The 20,131-nt window shown below is 52.3% G+C and overlaps 1 protein-coding gene across 1 annotated transcript in view; it reads right to left on the bottom strand.

Annotated features, from left to right (window-relative positions):
* The window catches only part of LOC137454014 (A-kinase anchor protein 12-like), a 28,621-nt gene extending 12,550 nt beyond the window's left edge, over nt 1–16,071 (bottom strand). Inside the window, exons 1-11 of the mRNA XM_068163841.1 lie at nt 16,056–16,071; nt 15,334–15,775; nt 12,035–12,128; nt 10,802–10,927; nt 9,805–9,876; nt 8,007–8,135; nt 7,472–7,675; nt 5,509–5,637; nt 4,140–4,223; nt 1,119–1,322; nt 829–1,009 (exon numbers count right to left, since the gene is read on the bottom strand). Coding sequence (XP_068019942.1) covers nt 829–1,009; nt 1,119–1,322; nt 4,140–4,223; nt 5,509–5,637; nt 7,472–7,675; nt 8,007–8,135; nt 9,805–9,876; nt 10,802–10,927; nt 12,035–12,128; nt 15,334–15,775; nt 16,056–16,071 — 1,681 coding nt within the window. The remainder of the gene's footprint in view (nt 1–828; nt 1,010–1,118; nt 1,323–4,139; nt 4,224–5,508; nt 5,638–7,471; nt 7,676–8,006; nt 8,136–9,804; nt 9,877–10,801; nt 10,928–12,034; nt 12,129–15,333; nt 15,776–16,055) is intronic.
* Between the last annotated feature and the right edge of the window lie 4,060 nt (nt 16,072–20,131).

Below are 20,131 nucleotides of genomic sequence, written 5' to 3'. Positions count from 1 at the left end.
CCAAGAAGGCCAAGGCCATCCTGGCCTGCAGCACGAAGAGTGTGGCCAGCAGGAGCAGGGAAGTCATTCTGCCCTGTGCTCAGCACTGCTTAGGCCACACCTTGAGTCCTGTGTCCTTCCCAAGCCCTCAGTATCAAGCTGCAAGCAGGTAACACAGGCTCAGTTTGGCCACTCACTGCCACAGCAGAACAGGGACCAGAGCATTTGGCTAAATCCCTTCTCTAAATCCTTTCTGCCATAGTCTGCAGAAGTCATTGTAGCCTCACTTCACCCATGGGACAGTAGGGGCAGCTTGAGTGTGGAAGCAGATTCGACAAAAGCCCTGGATGAGCACATCTTGGTGAGAGGCCTCAAGCACAAGCCCTGTGAGGGGAGAGGCTGAGGGAGCTGGGCTTGCTTAGCCTGGAGAGGAGGAGGCTCAGGGGAGACCTTCTTGCTCTCCCCACCTCCCTGAAGGGAGGTTGTGGCCAGGAGGGGCTTGGTCTCTTCTCCCAGGCACCCAGCACCAGAACAAGAGGACACAGTCTCAAGCTGTGCCTGGGGAGGTTTAGGCTGGAGGTGAGGAAGAAATTCTTCCCAGAGAGAGTTGTTAGCCATTGGGATGTGCTGCCCAGGGAGGTGGTGGAGTCCCCATCCCTGGAGGCGTTCAAGAGGGGATTGTGGCACTTGGTCATGAGGTCTGGGCTGACAGCTTGGACTTGAGGATCTTTGAGGTCTTTTCCAACCTTCTTGTTGAAGTCATTTCACTGCCACAGCACTGGTTTAGCCCCCAAAAAACCAAGAGATAAAGAAAGATGCTGCCAGGATGAACTTTCTGACCACCCTTACCTTTCTCCAGTAGCATGCCTGTGTAGACACAATGGTTTCTTCCTCCACAGTGCAGCTGATACACTCTGACTTCATCCCTGTGCTGGGTGTCAGGGTGTGCCAACTGCAGATTCTTCCCCAGGAAGACCATTGTGACACACACGTTGGGGTGTACTGAGGGCCTGTGGAGTCCTCCAGAGCTCTGCAGCAGGAAACACACAGAAAGTGCATGCAGCTTGCAGCTGGACACAAAGACCAGGGCTGTGCACACAGAATACAGAATTAAGCAGCAGCAGGCAGAGAGAGCTCACCTTGGTGGAAAGCTGCCCATCTGGGGCTGTGATGGGACAGACCTGCCTCCATCTGGGCATCCCATTTTTCAGAGCAGCTGTACTTTTGGGCTCTTTTGGCCCAGGAGGATGTGGCACAGGCATCAGTGAGTCTCCACCCAGAGGGAGGCGAGGCAGGCATCTATCCCTCACACTCTCCTTTTCCTTCACCCCAATCCTCTCCCCCTGCAAAAAGAGTGGAACAGGTTCAAGAGGCTTGGCAAAACCAGCTCCCAAGCACTTTGGCCTCATCACCCTCTGGCTGCTGCTCACGCTGAGGAACACACACAGGCTTCTAGAACAAGTCTTTCAGTTCTGCTCATGGAAACATTTCTCTTTCTTTCCATTTGCAAAGCAAGAAGCATACTGTAAGACACAGAACACTAAACCATGTATTGCTTCTGGGCATGGACAGTCCTGATCACAAGCAGACTGGGTACTGCACCACCCCACAGCACTGCTGCCTTCCCCCAGCTGGCAAGCAAACTCCAGAGCAGCCACAACCTAAAGTCAGTTGGCATCAGTCATACAAGAAGTGGTTCAGAACCCTTCTGGTAGAGGTTTAGTCCTCCCCTGGGATGAAACTGAGGGGACTAGAGCCATGAAAATTGAGACACCTCTAGAGAAAGACTTTGCATGCATTGCATGCTCTGGATCCAAGCTCTGAATCATGCCCTCAGAATCTGGCACTGATTTAGTCTTCTGGCAGCAGTGAGCATTAAAGAAACCATTTTAATCACCCCTACCCACTACCTGAAGGGAGGCTCTAGCCAGGTGGGGCTTGGTCTCTTCTCACAGGCAACCACCAACAGAACAAGAGGACACAGCCTCAAGCTGTGCCAGGGGAGGTTCAGCCTGGATGTTAGGAAGAAGTTCTTCATAGAAAGAGAGGTTGGCCATTGGAATGTGCTGCCCAGGGAGATGCTGGAGTCACCACCACTGGAGGTACTTAGGAGGAGCCTGGATAGGGTGCTTGGTGCCATGGTTTAGTTGATTGGATGGTGGTGGATGATAGGTTGGACTCAATGATCTCAAAGGTCTCTTCCAACCTGCTTAATTCAATTCAATTCTACTCCATTCTATTCCATTCCACTCTGAGCAGCCATCATATTCTTGGAGCAAGGGAGGTGATCATCACCACACAGAGCCAATGCCCAGCAAAAGGGAACAATTCATGCAGGCTCTGCCAGCCAGGGGCAGCAGGTCAAGGTCCATTCCAAAGTCCTCCAGGCCCACAGAACTCCCAGCAAAGGGCCAAGGGCATCCTGCTCCTCTAGAACAGAAGTCCAAACCTCACCTCAAAGTAACTGTCTACTGATCAAGGCCATCTGTGGCTACCCCAGAAAGCTCTTGCTCTATGAACCTGCTACTGTGGCTTAGTAGGAGGAATGGTAAAAATAACCAATGAGTTAAATGAAGTAAGGCAATCCCTGTTTTGAGCAGGCTTTTGGTTTGCTCCTTGGTATCTGCAGATGAAAACTTTCAGACTGTGCAAAGCTATTCTGAGCTGTTGGCAGGGACTGGGTGGCTGCCTCCCTCTCCACACTGCTGAAAATCTTCCTAGAGGGAGAGAATTTTGCATGCAGAGGAATTTTGTGCTACAAAAGGCAGGTCCCCCCATTTTTCCTGCTTGTGACCAAGAGCTGGGTGGTAGACCAAGGAGGCAATGTCTTGAAAACTACAGGGAGGTTAAAAAGGAGACTCAAAGCTGATGACTGTGCAGAAGGTGTTGCTTGCAGGGAGCAGCTCTGAGAGCTACAGCACTCAAGCAGTGCTCCAAAGCTGTCCCTAACATTTTATTTGCAGAACAAAGCATGGCCTCACCCCAGTGCTCAAAGGCTCCCCATGCTCACGTGCATGGCACTTCTGGTTAGAGCTGGAAGTCTTTGGTGCAGACCCTGCCACTGCACAGCTGTGATGTGGCAGGTTGCAAAGGTGGTGCTGGCTCTTTCCTGCAGATGTGTTTGGTTGCCAGGAAGCCTACAAAAGGAAAAAGCTACAGAAACCCAGTGTGCAGCTTCCAGAGCAGAGCAGCAGCACAAAACAAAAGCCAAGAGCAACTGATCAAGATGCTGGGAGTGATGAGTGAGTCTCAGGTACCCTCAGGAAATGAAATGTTGCAGTCTGCCTCCAAAGAGCCAGATCCCTTCAGGCATCTCTGAGCATCCAAAAACTGGAGCACTGAAAATGACTCTTGGCCATAAATACAGCTTTTATTGTTGTGTCTTTACAGGGCAATCTTGAAGCAAATGTCATAGAAGCATAGAATTGGCTTGGCTGGAAAAGACCTCTGAGATCAGAGAATCATAGAATCAGCCAGGGTTGGAAGGGACCACAAGGATCATCTAGTTCCAACCCCCCTGCCATGGGCAGGGACACCTCACAAAGATCACTGAGTCCAACCATTGACCTAACACCACCATGGCCATTAAAGCCTGTCCCCAAGTGCCACGGCCACACAGCTCCTCAACACCTCCAGGGATGGTGTGGTGACTCCACCACCTCCCTGGGAAGCCTCTTCCAGAGCCTGACCACTCTTGCAGGAAAGAAATTATTCCCAGTAGCCAACCTAAACCTCCCCTAGGGTAATTTCAGGCCATTTCTTCTCATTCTGTCACCTGACACTAGGGAGAAGAGACTGACCCCCACCTGGCTCCAGCCTCCTTCAGGGAGCCGTAGAGAGCCAGAAGGTTTCCCCTCAGCCTCCTTTTCTCCTGCCTAAACAACCCAAGTTCCCTCAGCTGCTTCTCACCACACCTCTTCTCCAGCCCCTTCAGCAGCCTTGTTGCCCTTCTCTGGACATGAACCCAGAGAAACAGCAGCCCTGGGCTGTGTTTTGGTGCCTCCAGCACACACACAGAGTGCATGACAGAAGCGTGCCTGCTTTTGTACCATGCTCTGCAACTTCCTGACTTCTTGGTTTCCCCTTTTCCTTGCACCCCCTTCAGAATGCCAAGTTAAAATGCTAAAACCCAAAGCAAGTGTTCAGCTGAGCTAACTCACCTCCTCAGAACAGGCAGGCTCCTTGGACTGGTGTGGATGGGAACGATGTCCACCACTGGAATGAGCTGCGGGGCCAGGTGCCCTCTGCGTTGGAGAGGAGAAGGTCACTCAAGACTGAAGGCTCTCTTCAGTCTGCACCCATTATCATTAGTAAGTGGAGAACCAGTTAGAATTGCACTATCTATCTGACCTTTCAGCTTAGACTTTAGTATCACTATATTTCAAGGGCCTACTAACATCCCTTCTCTGCCTGTCAGCAGAAAGCCAAGAGGCTCCTAAGCAGAGCTCCAAAGCCTTCTGGGATGCCCTTGAGTCTTACTGCAGCCCTGCAGCTCTTTTCTGCAAGACCTCCATGGCTTTCAGAATTCTACTGCACAGGGAAACTTGCCTAAAGCCACAGTTTACACTGACAATACTCAAGATACTGGCACCAGCCTGGCCTGGGGAGACAAGGGAGAAAAGGGACAGAGGTTAGAAAGATTTATCCCAGAGCAACACTTTTTTTCGCCCCCCTAGGTTCTGATGTGCCATTCCTGCAACATCAGCTTCTCAAGATTTCTCTTCAGGGACACAATCCTGCAGACAGGAAACAACCAGAGGACCTGAAGGCTGACAGGCAACACAAACCAAAACCAGAGGACTTGAAGGGTGAGGCCCTAATCATAGACTGACAGAATGGGTTGGGTTGGAAGGGACCTCCAGAGATCCCCGAGTCCAACACCCCTGGCACATTGGGATCACCTAGGGCAGGCTGCACAGGAAGGCATCCAGGTGGGTTTGGAAAGTTCCCAGAGAAGGAGACTCACAACCTCCCTGGGCAGCCTGTCCCAGTGCTCCATCACCCTCACTGACAAGAAGTGTCTCCCTGCATTGAGGTGGAACATCCTGTGCTCTAGCTTGTACCCACTCTTCCTTGTCCCCATCACTGGGCACCACCAAAGAGACTGGCACCTTCACGACACTCACCCTTCAGCTCTTTATAGATGTTGGTAAGATCATCTGCTTCCAATCCCCCTGCCATGGGCATGCACACCTTCCACTAAACCAGCTTACCCAACCCCCATCCAAGCTGGCCTTGAACACCTCCAGGCAGGAGGCCTCCACGACCTCCCTGGGCGATTGCCTGTTGAGTGTCTCACCACTCTCACTGGAAAGAATTTCTTCCTGGTCTCCAGTCTAACTCTCCCTCTTCCAGCTCAAAGCCATTGCCCCTCAGCCTGTCACTGAAAGCCTTTGTGAAAAATCCCTCCTCAAGCTATCTTGTAGGCTCCTCAGAGTTCTTCAGTCAGTGCTGCAGGCCAAGCAGCACCTGCACACCTTCAGCTCTGTGTGCTTCACTGCAGCACATGAAGGCTGTGGTGAGACTCACCAGGTGTGACTGAGCAGCAGGCTCTCCAGGCACGGAAAGATGAAGACCATGGTGATTTCTTGCACAACTGGGTGGGTGTGGCATGTAGACAGGGATGCCACCTCCCACGAGCTTTCTGAAGTGTTCCATCTGAAAGAGCATAAATTATGTCTCTGTGAGGTGCTAGGTCCTCTAACAGCAACACCTGAGCCTGCCTCCTGTTTGCCCTTCACTGGATGGACCTCATGGAACAGCTGGTTAAGGAAGGAGAAGACATCATGGCAGGCTGCTAATCAAATAAGAATTGAGCTGTCCTGGTTTGAAGCCAGGCTGATCTTCTCTTGTTCCTGAGAGGGGCAAAAGGATGACACTCACACAAATGGATTGAAAAAATGATGGCAAGTTTAAATGGGAAAGCAGCAAGTGTTTTGCAGAAGCTACAAAGCATAGGGACAAAAGAACCCCAAAGACTAGACTAGAATAGAATAGAATAGAATAGAATAGAATAGAATAGAATAGAATAGAATAGGATAGAATAGGATAGGATAGAATAGGATAGGATAGAATAGGATAGGATAAAATAGAATAGGATAGAATAGAATAGGATGGACCAGACCAGAATAGGATAGAATTGAATAGACCAGACCAGGCCAGACCAGCTTGGAAAAGACCTTTGAGATCATCAAGTCCAAACTATCACCCAACACCATCTAAAAGCACACAGAGTCCCCTATAGCACAGCCAAAAGTCTCCCAACACAGAACACACAGAAAGTGCATTCAGCTTGCAGCTGGACACAAAGATCATGGCTGTGCACACAGAATACAGAATCAACCAGCTTGGAAAAGACCTTTGAGATCACTGAGTCCAACCTCTCACCCAACACCATCAAATCAACTCAGCCATTTCACCAAGTGCCTCAGCCAGGCTCTTCTTAAACACCTCCAGGGATGGGGACTCCACCACCTCCCGGGGCAGCACATTCCAATGGCCAATCTCTCTTGCTGGGAAGGAATTCTTCCTGACATCCAGCCTAAACCTCCCCTGGCACAGCTTGTTCAGCCTACTATCAAGCAGTACCCCCAGGTCCCTTTCCACCCGGCTGCTCTCCAGCCACTCTGACCCCAGCCTGTAGATGCATGGGGCTCTTGTGACCAATGTGTAGAACCTGGCGCTCAGCTGTGTTCAATCTCATTGGGCTCTGCCCATCTGTCCAGCCTGTCCAGGTCCCTCTGCAGAGGGATCCTGTCTTTGAAGGCAGCCATCGAGCTGCCCAGACTGCAAAGTAGTTTGCAATGTGCAGAAGGGCAGAAAAATGCTTTGAGCTGAAAATCCATTGCATGGAATTGCCCAAAATTGCAGGGGCCATGTGTAATGGCTCTTATCATCCTGCTTTCCTGTAACTTCCTTCACAGGAGTCCAAACTGGCTGCAGATAGGGCATGAGAGATAAGACTTTTCATACACTACAGGCATTTCATGTAGCCCTCTGAACTCCTGCTAGATAGGCTCAGAGGGAAGGCTTTACTCTAAGACTTGCTATGGGGCTCTTTCTACAAGCAACCTTTTTTCTCCACCACTAAAGGTTTCCCTAGAGGTAGCTGGGTGGCAGTTACTGGTTTGAATAGTTGTACATTTTCCTTCTTTCAAAAATTCCATCTTTATGCAAACCAGGTCTACACATCCTTCAGCAGCACACCAAGGTAGCAGCATGGGGAGGTTTAGGCTGCATGTTAGAAGAAACTTCTTCACTGAAAGGGTTCTCAAAACACTGCAACAGGCTCTCCAGGGAAGTGTTTGAATGCCCATCCCTGGAGGTGTTTCAAAGGGCCACAGAAGTGGTGCTGAGGGACATGGATTTAGCACCAGCCCTGGCACAATTAGAGTATGGTTGGGCTGGATGATCTCAAAGGTCTTTTGCAACCCAAATGATTCTGTGACTCACTCCATGATTCCACAGACAGCAGCAGGCAGAGAGAGCTCACCTTTGTTGAAAGCTGCCCATCTGGGGCTGTGATGGGATGGACCTGCCTCCATCTGGGCATCCCATTTTTCAGAGCAGCTGTACTTTTGGGGTCTTTTGGCCCAGGAGGATGTGGCACAGGCATCAGTGAGTCTCCACCCAGAGAGAGGCGAGGCAGGCATCTGTCACTCACATTCTCCTTTGCCTTCACCCCAATCCTCTCCCCCTGCAAAAAGAGTGTAACAGGTTCAAGAGGCTTGGCAAAACCAGCTCCCAAGCACCTTGGCCTCATCACCCTCTGGCTGCTGCTCACACTGAGGAACACACACAGGCTTCTAGAACAAGTCTGAGCAGCCATCATATTGTTGGAGCAAGGGAGGTGATCAGCACCACACAGAGCCAATGCCCAGCAAAAGGGAACAATTCATGCAGGCTCTGCCAGCCAGGGGCAGCAGGTCAAGGTCCATTCCAAAGTCCTCCAGTCCCATGGAACTCCCAGCAAAGGGCCAGCTCTGTGTGCTCACACTGCAGCACTTGGAGCCTGTGCTGAGACTCACCAGGTGTGACTGGCCAGCAGGCTCTCCAGGCACTGAAAGATCGAGGCCATGGTGATTTCTCCGGCAATTGGGTGGATGTGGCATGTAGGCAGGGGTGCCACCTCCCAGGAGCTTTCTGGAGTGTTCCATCTGAAAGAGCATAAATTATGTCTCTGTGAGGTGCTAGGTCCTCTAACAGCAACATCTGAGCCTGCCTCCTGTCTGCCCTTCCCTGGATGGACCTCATGGAACAGCTGGTTAAGGAAGGAGAAGACATCACGGCAGGCTCCTGCATAAGAAATAGGCCAGGCTGATCCTGTCTTGCCCCCTGAGAGGGGCAAAAGGATGACACTCACACAAATGGATTGCAAAAGTGGTGGGAAGTTTAAGTGGAAAAGCAGCAAGTGTTTAGAAGATACAAAGCACAGAGAGAAAAGAATCCCAAGGAAGGATAGGGATAGAAGGGGGAAAAGGCGGGAAAAGGGGGGAAAGAAAAAATTACCCAGGTTGGAAAAGACCTCTGAGATCATCAAGTGCAACCTATCAGCCAGCACCATCTAAAAGCATACAGAGTCCCCTCCAGCACACCCAACAGCCTCCCAACACTTCCCTTTTCCCCACCTGAGGGGGTACCCAAAACCCCCAGGGCTCTTCCTTCCCCCACTGCTAGGCTAGCCTCAGGCTGGCCAGGTCTGAGACTGCCCTTCCCCTTCTCCTCCTGGCATTAGGCCTAGCCAGGCCTAAGAGACCTTGAGACACTCCCCCACCATCTCCCATGGGAAGGAAGAGAGGGAAAGAAGAGGAAGAGAATGACTTTGCAGATGGACTTACGGGGTGCAGGATATTATGGGTATGAAATATGCTGCTTCCTGTGTCCACCTGCTGGCTTGGAGCCTCTGGGCACCAGAGGTGCAGCTTACGTAGCAGTAACAGGAGGCAGCCACATGAGCACAAAGCAATGGATTGGTTTGGGTCAGAAGGGACTGTAACAGTCCTCTAGGTCCAGCCTCCTTCCATGAGAACAACTTTCCCCATGTGAATCCAAGTGACTTCATGGGGAGAAGAACCATTGCTTTCCCAGGACTCCAACAACCACAGCATCAAGCCCTACCTAAATGACACCAAAGTGAAGACTGCAGAACCTCTTGTCACTGCATGCATGCTGGTTCTGCTAGCTATCACCTGGGGAGGCAAACAGCTGGAGATGTCAGCTCAGGGCTCAGCAGCACTCAGCAGCAGTGTCTAGAGTTACCAGGAGAACTGCAAAGTGTGACTTGAATTATTCATCCCCTTCTGGATCCCCGTTTCAAAACAGGGAAAGGTCAAAACATGGCAACAGCCTTGAGAAGCCTGGAATGCCTCAGGTATGACAGATTCAATAGGCTGTGGGGCTTCAGTTTGGGAAACTGAGAAGCAGCATGAAAAATGTATGAAAAAGCAAACCCACAGAGGCCTTGCAAAGGAGGACAGTCAGTGACAGCCTTCACAAGCAGAACCATGGAGCATCCAACAGAGCCATCAGGAAGCAGAGACATTAATTACTGCACAGAAATGCAAGGAAGGATCACTCAGAATGAAATCCCACAACCAAAGACACTGCACAACCAAAACAAAAGGAAGGAGATGCATGAATGGAAGTCCCTGGACTGCTGGGCAGAGGAAGGGGGAGATGCAAGCTGGGCCAGGATCCTCTGCTTACCTATTTCCTGTACTTCCTCCATAAACGTCAGAGTCAGAACACGTGGCTCAGTGAAGCCCTGTCAAATGACAGAGCACAGCTGCCAGCTCTCACCACTACTCAAGAGCACTCAAGCCTTACCTTGATTTTCTGCCACTTCTCCATCCTCACTGAGCTCTCAGGCTTCTTCATCCACTCCAGCTGCTGACGACGCTACCAATGTAAGGGAAAGGCAGGTCTCGGTAATGGACATTATGAGATGGCACTGAATGCCAGAACACTTGCCCCTGTCCTGCCTCTCCCCCACCTGCTGCTCCCTGGGTGTTACCCTCCCTGAGCCCTCTTATGAAGCCAGGATTGATGCAACCCCTTTGGCATCCCGTCTGCGTCCATCAGCACGGCAAGGCAAGAACGGAGTCTGTGTGCAGGGGTGGGCACCAGCTCCATTCAGCAGATGTGCCCAAATTTTGCACTCAGATAACATTTGGTTCAAACTATTTGCTTCTGATAAGATTTTTTTTGTAAGCAGACTAACCCTGTGAACATCACCCCAGAATCTGATGGCTACCAAAGGGCAGTAATGGATTCAGGACAGCCTGTGCCCTGATGACACTGTCGGTGAACAACTCGAGGCCAGTGGAGGCTTCATGTGGAGGCTTCCATTTTTCAAGCAGAGAAATTGTCCCATTTCCTACAGGAGAGCTGAAGAGGCACTTTTGACAAAGGCATGGAGTGACAGGATGAGGGGTGATGGCTTCAAACTACAAGAAGCTGGATTTGGGGAACAGCTTAGGAAGAAATTCTTTCCAGTGAGGGTGGTGAGACACTGGCACAGGTTGCCCAGGGAGGTCATGGATGCTCCCTCCCTGGAAGTGTTCAAAGCCAGGCTGGATGAGGCCTTGAGCAACCTGGGCTAGGGAAAGGTGTCCTTGCCCATGGCAGTGGGTTGGAACTGGATGATCTTTAAGGTGCCTTCCAACCCAAAGCATTCCAGGAGTCTATGATTCTCAGCAGGGGAGAGCATTTCAGGGCAATGTGAGGGCACAGCTCCATAAAGCAGCCTGGGACAAGCTAGCAGGCACTGGCTGTCAGTAGGGAAGGATCTGAAGAGGCCTGGACATCCTTAGTGAATGCATACCTTCAAGTCAAGGATCTTAAAGAATATGGTGCGAGTCAGGGTCTCCTTCAGGTGTCTCAGGTGATTCTTCCTGACTTCATTTCTCTGGTATTCCTTCTCAGAGATTATTCTGCCACTCCTTGAGATCTGCAAGAAGCACATTTGAAAAACACCACTGAAGCTATTGAAACAAGCAGGAGGCTCAGAGGTGCTCCCATTTCACAGGCTAAAACCTCTCACAGGCCCAACATGATTCTGCACATTCACAAACAGAAAGATCCTGCAGAGGCCAACTCCAATGAGCAGAAAGAAATAGGGAGCAAAAGCAGCAAACCACTCTGAACTTATCAAAGCCTCTCCCTGAAGATCATCTGCCTGCATGTGAGCTATAGCAGACTGGCATCACTGTGACCATGCCATATGTAATCACTGACTGAGCCTCCACTCTGAGAAGCTCAGGGCTCAGCCAAAGCTCTCCAAGACATAAACCACCAGCCCTTGTCAGCCACTGCTCCCACTTCCATGCAGATGCACATGATGACTGTTGCACTGCAGCATGCTATCTGTGGTGCATGGGATCCAAACTGAGTGTGAGGATATTACTTACAGTGTGCTCTCACCATCCAGAATCACAGAATCACCAAGGTTGGCAGAGACCTCAAAGATCATCAAGTCCAACCTGTCACCACAGACCCCATGACTAAACCATGGCACCAAGTGCCACGTCCAATCCCCTCTTGGACACCTCCAGGGAGGGGAAATCCACCACCTCCCTGGGCAACCTGTTTCACTGTCTCACCACCCTCACTGGAAAGACTTTCTTCCTGATATTCAGTCTAAATCTCCCCTCCTCAAGTTTCACCTCATTTCCTCTTGTCTTAACACTACAAGCTCATGGGAAAAGGCCACTAGTGTCTTCAAAAGCCACTTGGCACATGCAGCAAAGCTCCCAGCCCAGTTTTACCTGTCCTCCTGTAACTCTGACCCCAAAGAGAGCAGGCTGAGCCCTGCATTCATGGGTACCTGACCCAGGGTCAAGAATAACACAGGGGGACGTGCTGTGATTAAACACAGCCGGCCGTGGTGTGACTGTGTGGCTTTGCTCTGGCACAGCACAAGCCCACGTGTTTGCCTGGCTCCTCACATTCTTACCCATCAAAACACATATGGCTGGGAGAGAAACCACAGACCTGGGTGCATGGCTGGTGCAGCATTCAAAGCAACCCTCTGAAAAAGGAAAGTTCTCAGTCTCACCAGTCCTGATCTCTGCAGATGTCGTCTCATCCGGGTGTTGCTGAAATATCCAGCCAGGTGTTTGTCTGTCAGGCTGTTGTAGGTAGGAATGAACCTGAAAGAGAATCAAGGCAGATGCACAGAAGCCTCTTGACACCCACATCATCACATCTTCAACCCTCTGGATGGATCACACCCAGCCTTCTGCCAGAGAAATGCCCACTAGATGATGTGAAGGTAACCCCTTAAGGCCTCCAGAAGATTGGTATCAGAAACAAGCAGTGAGATATAGCAGCTTTGCATCGAGCAGTGTAGCACCACCAAGGCACAGGCTCCACCAGGGCTCAGCCCTGAAGCTTTCCTCCAACACCAGCTCCCACCACAGCCTCCTCAGATAAAAGCTCTGACCTTCAGCAGGTCAGTACCACATAGAATCCTACATTGCATGGGGTTGGAAGGAAACTTAAAGATCACCTAGTTCCAAACCTTCCCCACCATCATCAGGGACACCTTCCACTAGACCAGGTTGCTCAAGGCTCCATCCAGACTGGCTTGGAACACTTCCAAGCTTGGAGCCTCCACAGCTTCTCTGGGCAACCTGTCCCAGTGCCTCAGCACCCTCATGGGCAAGAATTTCTTCCTCATGTCTAATCTAAACCCAGTTTGTTCCATCTTGAAGCCATCACCCTCAGAGGACACAGACCCAAGCTGTGCCAGGGGAGGTTTAGGCTGCATGTCAAGAAAAGTTCTTCATAGAAAGAGAGATTGGCCATTGGGATGTGCTGCCCAGGGAGGTGGTGGAGTCACCATCACTGGAGGTGTTTAGGAAGAGCCTGGCTGAGGCACTTGGTGCCATGGCTGAGTTGATTAGATGGTGTTGGGTGAGAGGTTGGACTCAATGATCTCAAAGGTCTTTTCCAACCTAGTTAATTCTATTCTATCCTGTTCTACTCTATCCTGTTCTACTCTATCCTGTTCTATTCTACTCTATCCTGTCATTCCATGCCTTTGTCAAAAGTCCTTCTCCAGCTCTCCTGTAGCCCCCCTCCAATACTGGGAGACTGCTACACAACATTTGCAGCTGCATGCTTGCTTGAGTCCAGCAGGTGCAGACCCAGCTCTTGGAGGTATCCCCCCCTCAACAAAGAGGGAGATGGCCCAGAACCTTTGCTCTACAGCATACTTCCCACTGCCCCACCACATATCCCACACCCTCCTTAGAGCTGAAGGGAAATCTCTACAGCTCCACTGGGTTGCCACACACAAAAGTGCTCAGGGAAAGAAAGAACAAGGACCAACAAACCACAAATCCAAAACACCAGGGACTGGGGATCCACAGGGATGGTGTCTGGGGTTTCACACTCATCTCACAGCTAGCTTACCCACAGTAACTTACATTTTACCCAATCTCCCTTGCCCTACCAATCATGCTGCTCAAACACTGGTACTACAGCAACTTCTCCACCCCACCTTTTCACTCCAGTGTCTGCACTCACACGTGAAACCAGCAGATGAAATGCTTTATCACATGGTTGTGGTGAGCATTGACTGATGGTATCACCTGGCAACTGGGCACAGAGGCAGAGGAGAAACTCAATCCAACTCCTTGTCATGGACTTCTTCCCAGCTAATATTTCATGGGCCATGTCACTGCTTAAAATGCAACTCCCAGGTGAGCCCAGTGAAGCAGCAACCTCAGCTTCCCGTTCCAGATGTGGACAGGCCGGCCCTCAAAGATGCTGAATTAAGTGCAAAGTTCAGAAGGGCTTTGGAGGAAACAAGGAAATGTTCTGGGCCTGACCCAGCACCCACGAAGCCATTGGAAAGAATGCAAGTGGAGGCAGTGGGCTTTGTCAGAGCCACCCCAGCGAGAGAAGCTTGAGCTCTGCATGGGTGAGCACCTCTGTTGCTGCAACAAACAGTCCTCACAGCACACCTGGGCACCAACTCAAACTCACACTGCAGTCAGTAAGAAGGGCTGGTCCTGCAAGCCCTTGCTCATCTGGAGCTTCTGCCAGTGTTCCTGCTTAATCCAGCTGGCCAGTCCTCCCTCTCCCAGCAGAGAGAAAAGAGTCATAGAATCGTTGGGGTTGCAAAAGACCTTTAAGATCATCGAGTCCAATACTTAACCCAGCACTGCCAGATCACCACTAACCACTAAACCATGGCCACCACCACACCTACAAGACTTTGAAAGCCCTCCAGTGATGGGGACTCCACCTCTGACCTGGGCAGCATGGGCCAGCTGGACAACCCATTTAGGGAAGGAAACTCTTCCTCATGTTCAACCTAAACCTCCAAGCACTTGTCACCCATCTCCATCTGGACATCAAGCCCTTTGCATGTGATCATCCAACCAATTCTTTCTCAAATCCAGATGGGTGTCAGAGTATGGAAAGCACACAACATGCTGAGCTGATGAGGAGGATGTCAATGAAGGCACTGTCCACTTGCAGCTCTCTATCCCACAGGATTGTCACTGCATGAGCATTGCCACCAGCACCTGCTTTTCCCACTTGACAGCACACTATTCCCAGCCACCATCAGTTTGAAGACCACTCTTGCTCATGCCCAAGGATCCCAAGACAAAGCTACAGCAGGCACCTGACATCAGTTTTGTACAGCAGAGCTTCACCATTAATAACTTACAGTGCAATCAAACCAGTGGCTGCTCCCCAAGGAAATGACCAAAGAGAGCCCCAGATCTTCAGTTCTCAACGGTCACTGACAAATCCAGCCCGTTGTGTTGCACAGCTGGAGGATGTGAATGGCCCCTCCAGCCACACAAACAGTCCTGTGCCCCATGGAGACTGTTCCTCACCTGAACCACCTGTAGTGTCCTGCCCTGCTTCTGCTGGGGACACCAGCAAAGCTGCTCTGGCTTCCATACAGCCCAGTTCCCCCGGCCGCCCCTCACCAGAGCCGTCCTCCACAGCCTTCCACAGCTTTCCTGCCCTTCTCTGGAGCCGCTCCAGCCCCTCAGTCTCCTTTTTGTGCTCCTAGTGTCCGAGATGTGGCCTCAACCACTGCTAACTCTGCATCGCTCTTGTGACAGAAGGCGGCCGGCAGCCTTTCAGAGCAGCACAGCGGCACAGCTCCGGAACCCCGGGCAGGCCGGGGGCTGCTGGCAGGACGGAAACCGCTCGGGCACCGAGGCAGCGATTCCCCTCGGGCTCTCCGTGCCACCCACCGCCCCCCCGGCACCAGCCCGCAGGACAGCTCAGGCGGGAGCGCGATGGACGAAGGGCGACGCCGCGGGGAAGGGCCCGGCCCGGCAGCCCCGCTCCCCACGTCCCCTCCTGCCCCGCCGCCCCACTCACCCCGACTGCGGGCGGCTCATGGCGACGGCGAGACCGGGGGCGAACGGCGACGAGGAAGCGCTCGGAGCTAGCGTCCAGGCACAGAGACCGCGTCTCGTAGTGTCGCTAGGACACCCGAGGGGCGTGGCCGAGGCTCCCTCCGCCAATGGCCGCCGAGGGTTTCCCCCCGCCACTTGTGACGTCACGGAGGGCCCCGGGGCCAGACCCACCCACCTCGGGGGTCCCTCAGCCCCGAGCTGCTCCTTCCCCGGCCGGCCACGGCTGTCAGCCTCTGCCCGCAGCCGGACACGGGCACCAGCCCGGGCACGCAAAACGTCGGGGCAAGCGCCCCGGCTCTCCGGCCCGGGCCCGCTTCCTGCAGCCGCAGCCCGTGGCCTGGCAGAGCCCCGGCTCCGCGCGGTCAGGACGGGCCGCAGGGAGGGAACACGCTGAGCTGCTGTGTCTCCAGGGGAAGGGAGAGGGAAAGGGGCAAAAGGGGAGGAAACGCGGGTAAAAAAGCGAGAGAAAGGGAAAAGACGGGGGGAGTAAAACGGAAAAGAAAAAGAAGGGGAGAGAAACGGGAAAGGAAGGGGAGAGAAAGAAAGGAGGAAGGGAATTAAGGGGGGGAGGGCAGAAGGAGATAACAGGTAAAAAGGAGGGAGAAGGGATTTTTCTCCAACGCAGACCCATGGACTTAGCACTGCAGCACAGCAAGTGCTGAGATGCACTATGCTCTCACATACCCACCCCAATTGCCATTCCTTCTGTTCAAACGGCAGGAAGGCAGCAAGGTGTGCACCTCAGTGCCCTCTGTATGTCCTGAAAGGAAGGAGATGCCATGGCCCAGCCATGCTCCTGGCTCCCCTCTCGCTTCGCTGCTGTGGGTCAGGCTGAAGCACAGACACACAGGGGCCACAGCGCAAGGCACTGAGTGCAGGCACTCAAGGACAGGGACTGCCTTCCACCTCTTGTACTTGCTCCACAGTGTCAAAGGGCTTCCACTGCCCACAGGGTCTTTGTTCCCATGATCTGCCTGCACTTCATATTCATTTCTCTTTTGTAAAGGCAGCAACTCTTTACTGTACCTCTCTGCAGCACACAAAGTCAGGAGCACATGCAGGGACCACATGATGGCAATGGAGGAAGGATGCTCTCAATGACTGGAAAGCACAGGCAGCATTTCTTTTGGACACACTGATAGGAACAATGAGCAGCTGCTTTTCAAGACAGAAACCTCTGCAGCACGAGTTCCCAGACCATGGTGTGTGCACACAGAAGCACCCTCTGAATTCCAAACCTTGCCTGCACACAGAGGCCAGCACAGTACTGAGAGCCTCTGCACTCTCTCCCACCACCCACAGCAGCACCAAGCAGACCCTCACTGGGAACAGCTGCTTCAGAAACCCCATCTGCTTAAATCAAGACAAACCTCCCAGGGATAAAATAGCTAACAGGGGTTTGTGCAACTGTGCTCAGCACTGCTTAGGCCACACCTTGAGTCCTGTGTCCAGTTCTGGGCTCCTCAATTTAAGAAGGACATTGAGACACTTGAAGGTGTCCAGAGAAGGGCAACGAGGCTGGGGAGAGGCCTGGAGCACAGCCCTGGGAGGAGAGGCTGAGGGAGCTGGGGTTGCTTAGCCTGGAGAAGAGGAGGCTCAGGGGAGACCTTCTTGCTCTCTCCAACTCCCTGAAGGGAGGCTGTAGCCAGGAGGGGGTTGGTCTCTTCTCCCAGGCAAGCAGCACCATAACAAGAGGACACAGTCTCAATCTGTGCCAGGGGAAGTTTAGACTGGAGGTGAGGAAAAAGTTCTTCCCAGAGAGAGTTGTTAGCTGTTGGAATGTGCTGCCCAGGGAGGTGGTGGAGTTACCATCCCTGAGGGGACTGGACGTGGCACTTGGTGCCATGGTTTAGTTAGTCATGAGGTGCTGGGGGATAGGTTGGACTTGATGATCTCTGAGATCTCTTCCAACCTTATTGATTCTATGATTCTAATTACTCTAATTCAATTGTCTGGGATTCTCACCCTCCCTGCATCCTTCCCTGCCCTGTTGAGGGGACAGCATATCCTACAAGGAGAGCTGAACCAAGGGCTCTTTGGGGTGACAGACACTCTGGATGAGTGATTTGCACAGATCAGACACAGCCAAAAGACCAGCCCCAAATGTGCCAAATAACAGCTCTCAGAAATAAAGCTGCAGCAGCTGAAGCAGGCACCTTGCCAGGGTGATTCTTCCTGCACTGGACACCAGTGACTGACAGAGAACACAGCCTGCAGCCCCCCTCTGCATCCCAATCATTGCCCCTCACATCACAGTTAAAGTGGGTTTGCACTAATGCAGAAGGGCTGCACTGCTACAGCCAAGTCAGGGGTACTCCAGTGCCCCCCTCCCTCAGCATGACAGTGCTGACCAGACCTTATGCTCCCACCAGCTGGAGCCCAGCCCCATTTCTACAGCATCAGCAGCCACACACTCATCCTCTGAGACACCTCCCTGCTGCCCCCAGCACCACTGCAGCTCCCCACCTCACACACCTCCCTGCTGCCCCCAGCACCACTGCAGCTCCCCACCTCACACACCTCCCTGCTGCCCACAGCACCACTGCAGCTCCCCACCTCACACACCTCCCTGCTGCCCCCAGCACCACTGCAGCTCCCCACCTCACACACCTCCCTGCTGCCCCCAGCACCACTGCAGCTCCACACCTCACACACCTCCCTGCTGCCCACAGCACCACTGCAGCTCCCCACCTCACACACCTCCCTGCTGCCCCCAGCACCACTGCAGCTCCCCACCTCACACACCTCCCTGCTGCCCACAGCACCACTGCAGCTCCACATCTTCCTGCCCAGCACTCCCTGGTTGGTGCCATTCACACAGCTGCTGCCAAAAGCAAACCAAACCCTTCCATCTGCACCACCAAAGCCACAGAAGAGCTGCATGCTGTGTGCCATCTCCTTGCACAGCAGGCCGGGCTGTGCTGACTCTGCTGGGCTCTGCCTGAGCAGGGAGAAGCAGCACTGCCACCAAACCAGCAGAGCCACTCTGACACCTTCTGGTGAGAAGCCCCAGAGCAAGCACTACCTTCAGCAGCAGTGATGCAAAGAGCTGCTCTGAATTAGAATCACAAATCACAGACTGCTTTGGGTTGAAGGCATCTTAAAGGTCACCTGGTCCAACTCCCCTGCCATGGGCAGGGACACCTTTTACTAGACCAGGTTGCTCAAGGTCCCATCCAGCCTGGCCTTGAACACTTCCAGGGAGGAGGCATCCACAACCTCCCTGGGCAACCTGTTCCAGTGCCTCACCACCCTCCTGGGGAAGAATTTCCTCCTAATATGTCATCTACCTCCAGCTTCTTCCAGTTGGAAGCCATCACCCCTCATCCTGTCACTCCATGCCTTTGGAACAAGTGCATAGGGGCAGCACTAGGCAAGAGAAGAGGCACTGTCAATCATAAGCCTCTCAGTCATAGAAAGCCCTCTGCCCAAAGGCCACATTTAAAAGAATTCAGTATTTCCAAGCAGGCAATGTGCAAACCCTCACTTAAATCCTGATGATTTAAGACTGCTGGGGACAGGGTTTCTGTCTTTGCAGATATATGTGTATCTGCTTGTGCTATGCTACAACAGTGATTCACTTGGGGGTTTCAATTCCCAGCTGAGCAGCAGCCCCAGAAACAGTAACATGGCATTAAAAGAGACCTTTGCCTGGCAAAGCCCTGCCACTGCAAACCTGAACTTTGAACTCAACAACAAACCCTCTGTGCAAAGCCAGAGACCAGGCTCAGGTTTTGGTCTGGTTTTGGACTTGTCTGCCAAGTACAACAAAGGCAATTGAACACCAGCAAGGGTTCAGCAGGAACAGCAGGAACTGCTGTCTACAGCTACCTGAAGGGAGGTTGTAGCCAGGTGGGGCTTGGTCTCTTCTTCCAGGCAAGCAGCTCCAGAACAAGAGGACACAGTCTCAAGCTGTGCCAGGAGAGGTTTAGGCTGGAGGTTAGGAAGAAGTTCTTCACAGAAAGAGAGATTTGTCATTGGAATGTGCTGCCCAGGGAGGTGGTGGAGTCACCAGCCCCAGAGGTGTTTAGGAAGAGCCTGGCTGAGGCACTTGGTGCCGTGGTTGAGTTGATTAGATGATGTGGGGTGAAAGGTTGGACTTGATCTTGAAGGTCTTTTACAACCTGGTTAATTCTACTCTCTAACAGTAACATCAGCCAGGGTTCAGCAGAAGAGCACTCTGTTTGCTGAAAGGAGCCAGTTGTTCCTAGAGGACATGCAGGTCAATGAATCCATTTCAGGCTCCAGGGAGTTGAGTGACAGGATTTGATTTCTGCCAGCCACAGCCAGCCACATCCTGGTCAGTTAAGCACTAAACCACAGTGCTAAGACCTGATTGTCAAACCTCTCATGAGGAAGATCATGGGGGCCCTCTCTTACCTTAATATTTTACCAAGGGAACACAAACAGAGAGGAGAAATCCAGACATTGCCAAAGAGTCTGCCAATTCTTTGCTGAGCTTAGACTAAGCCAAATGCCAGCAGACAAGAATGCCTGTCCAGAGACAAACCACACCTCAGAGCAGGGCAGTGTGATGCAGACAGCACCCTGAGGAAGCTGTGCATGCCTTCAAAGCATGTGTGCTGGTCTGCAACATGGTGACATCACTGAATCCAGCCTCAGTGGTAAAAAGCAAGCAGCCTCCACAGACAAAAATACTTCTCAAGAGCTTCTGTTCAGTAAGGACTCACTTTTCCTCAAAGGAACAGGAAAGCTTGCCTCTGAAGCTGAGAAAATCCTTCTGCAAGTGATGACTTCAC

This window comes from Melanerpes formicivorus, unplaced genomic scaffold, assembly GCF_026170545.1.
Source record: "Melanerpes formicivorus ecotype bairdi unplaced genomic scaffold, bMelFor1.0.p_v2 SCAF_75, whole genome shotgun sequence".
NCBI classification, from domain to species: Eukaryota; Metazoa; Chordata; class Aves; order Piciformes; family Picidae; genus Melanerpes; species Melanerpes formicivorus.
The sequence above is the reverse complement of the archived record's forward strand: the minus strand, read 5'-3'. Positions and strand labels throughout refer to the sequence as shown.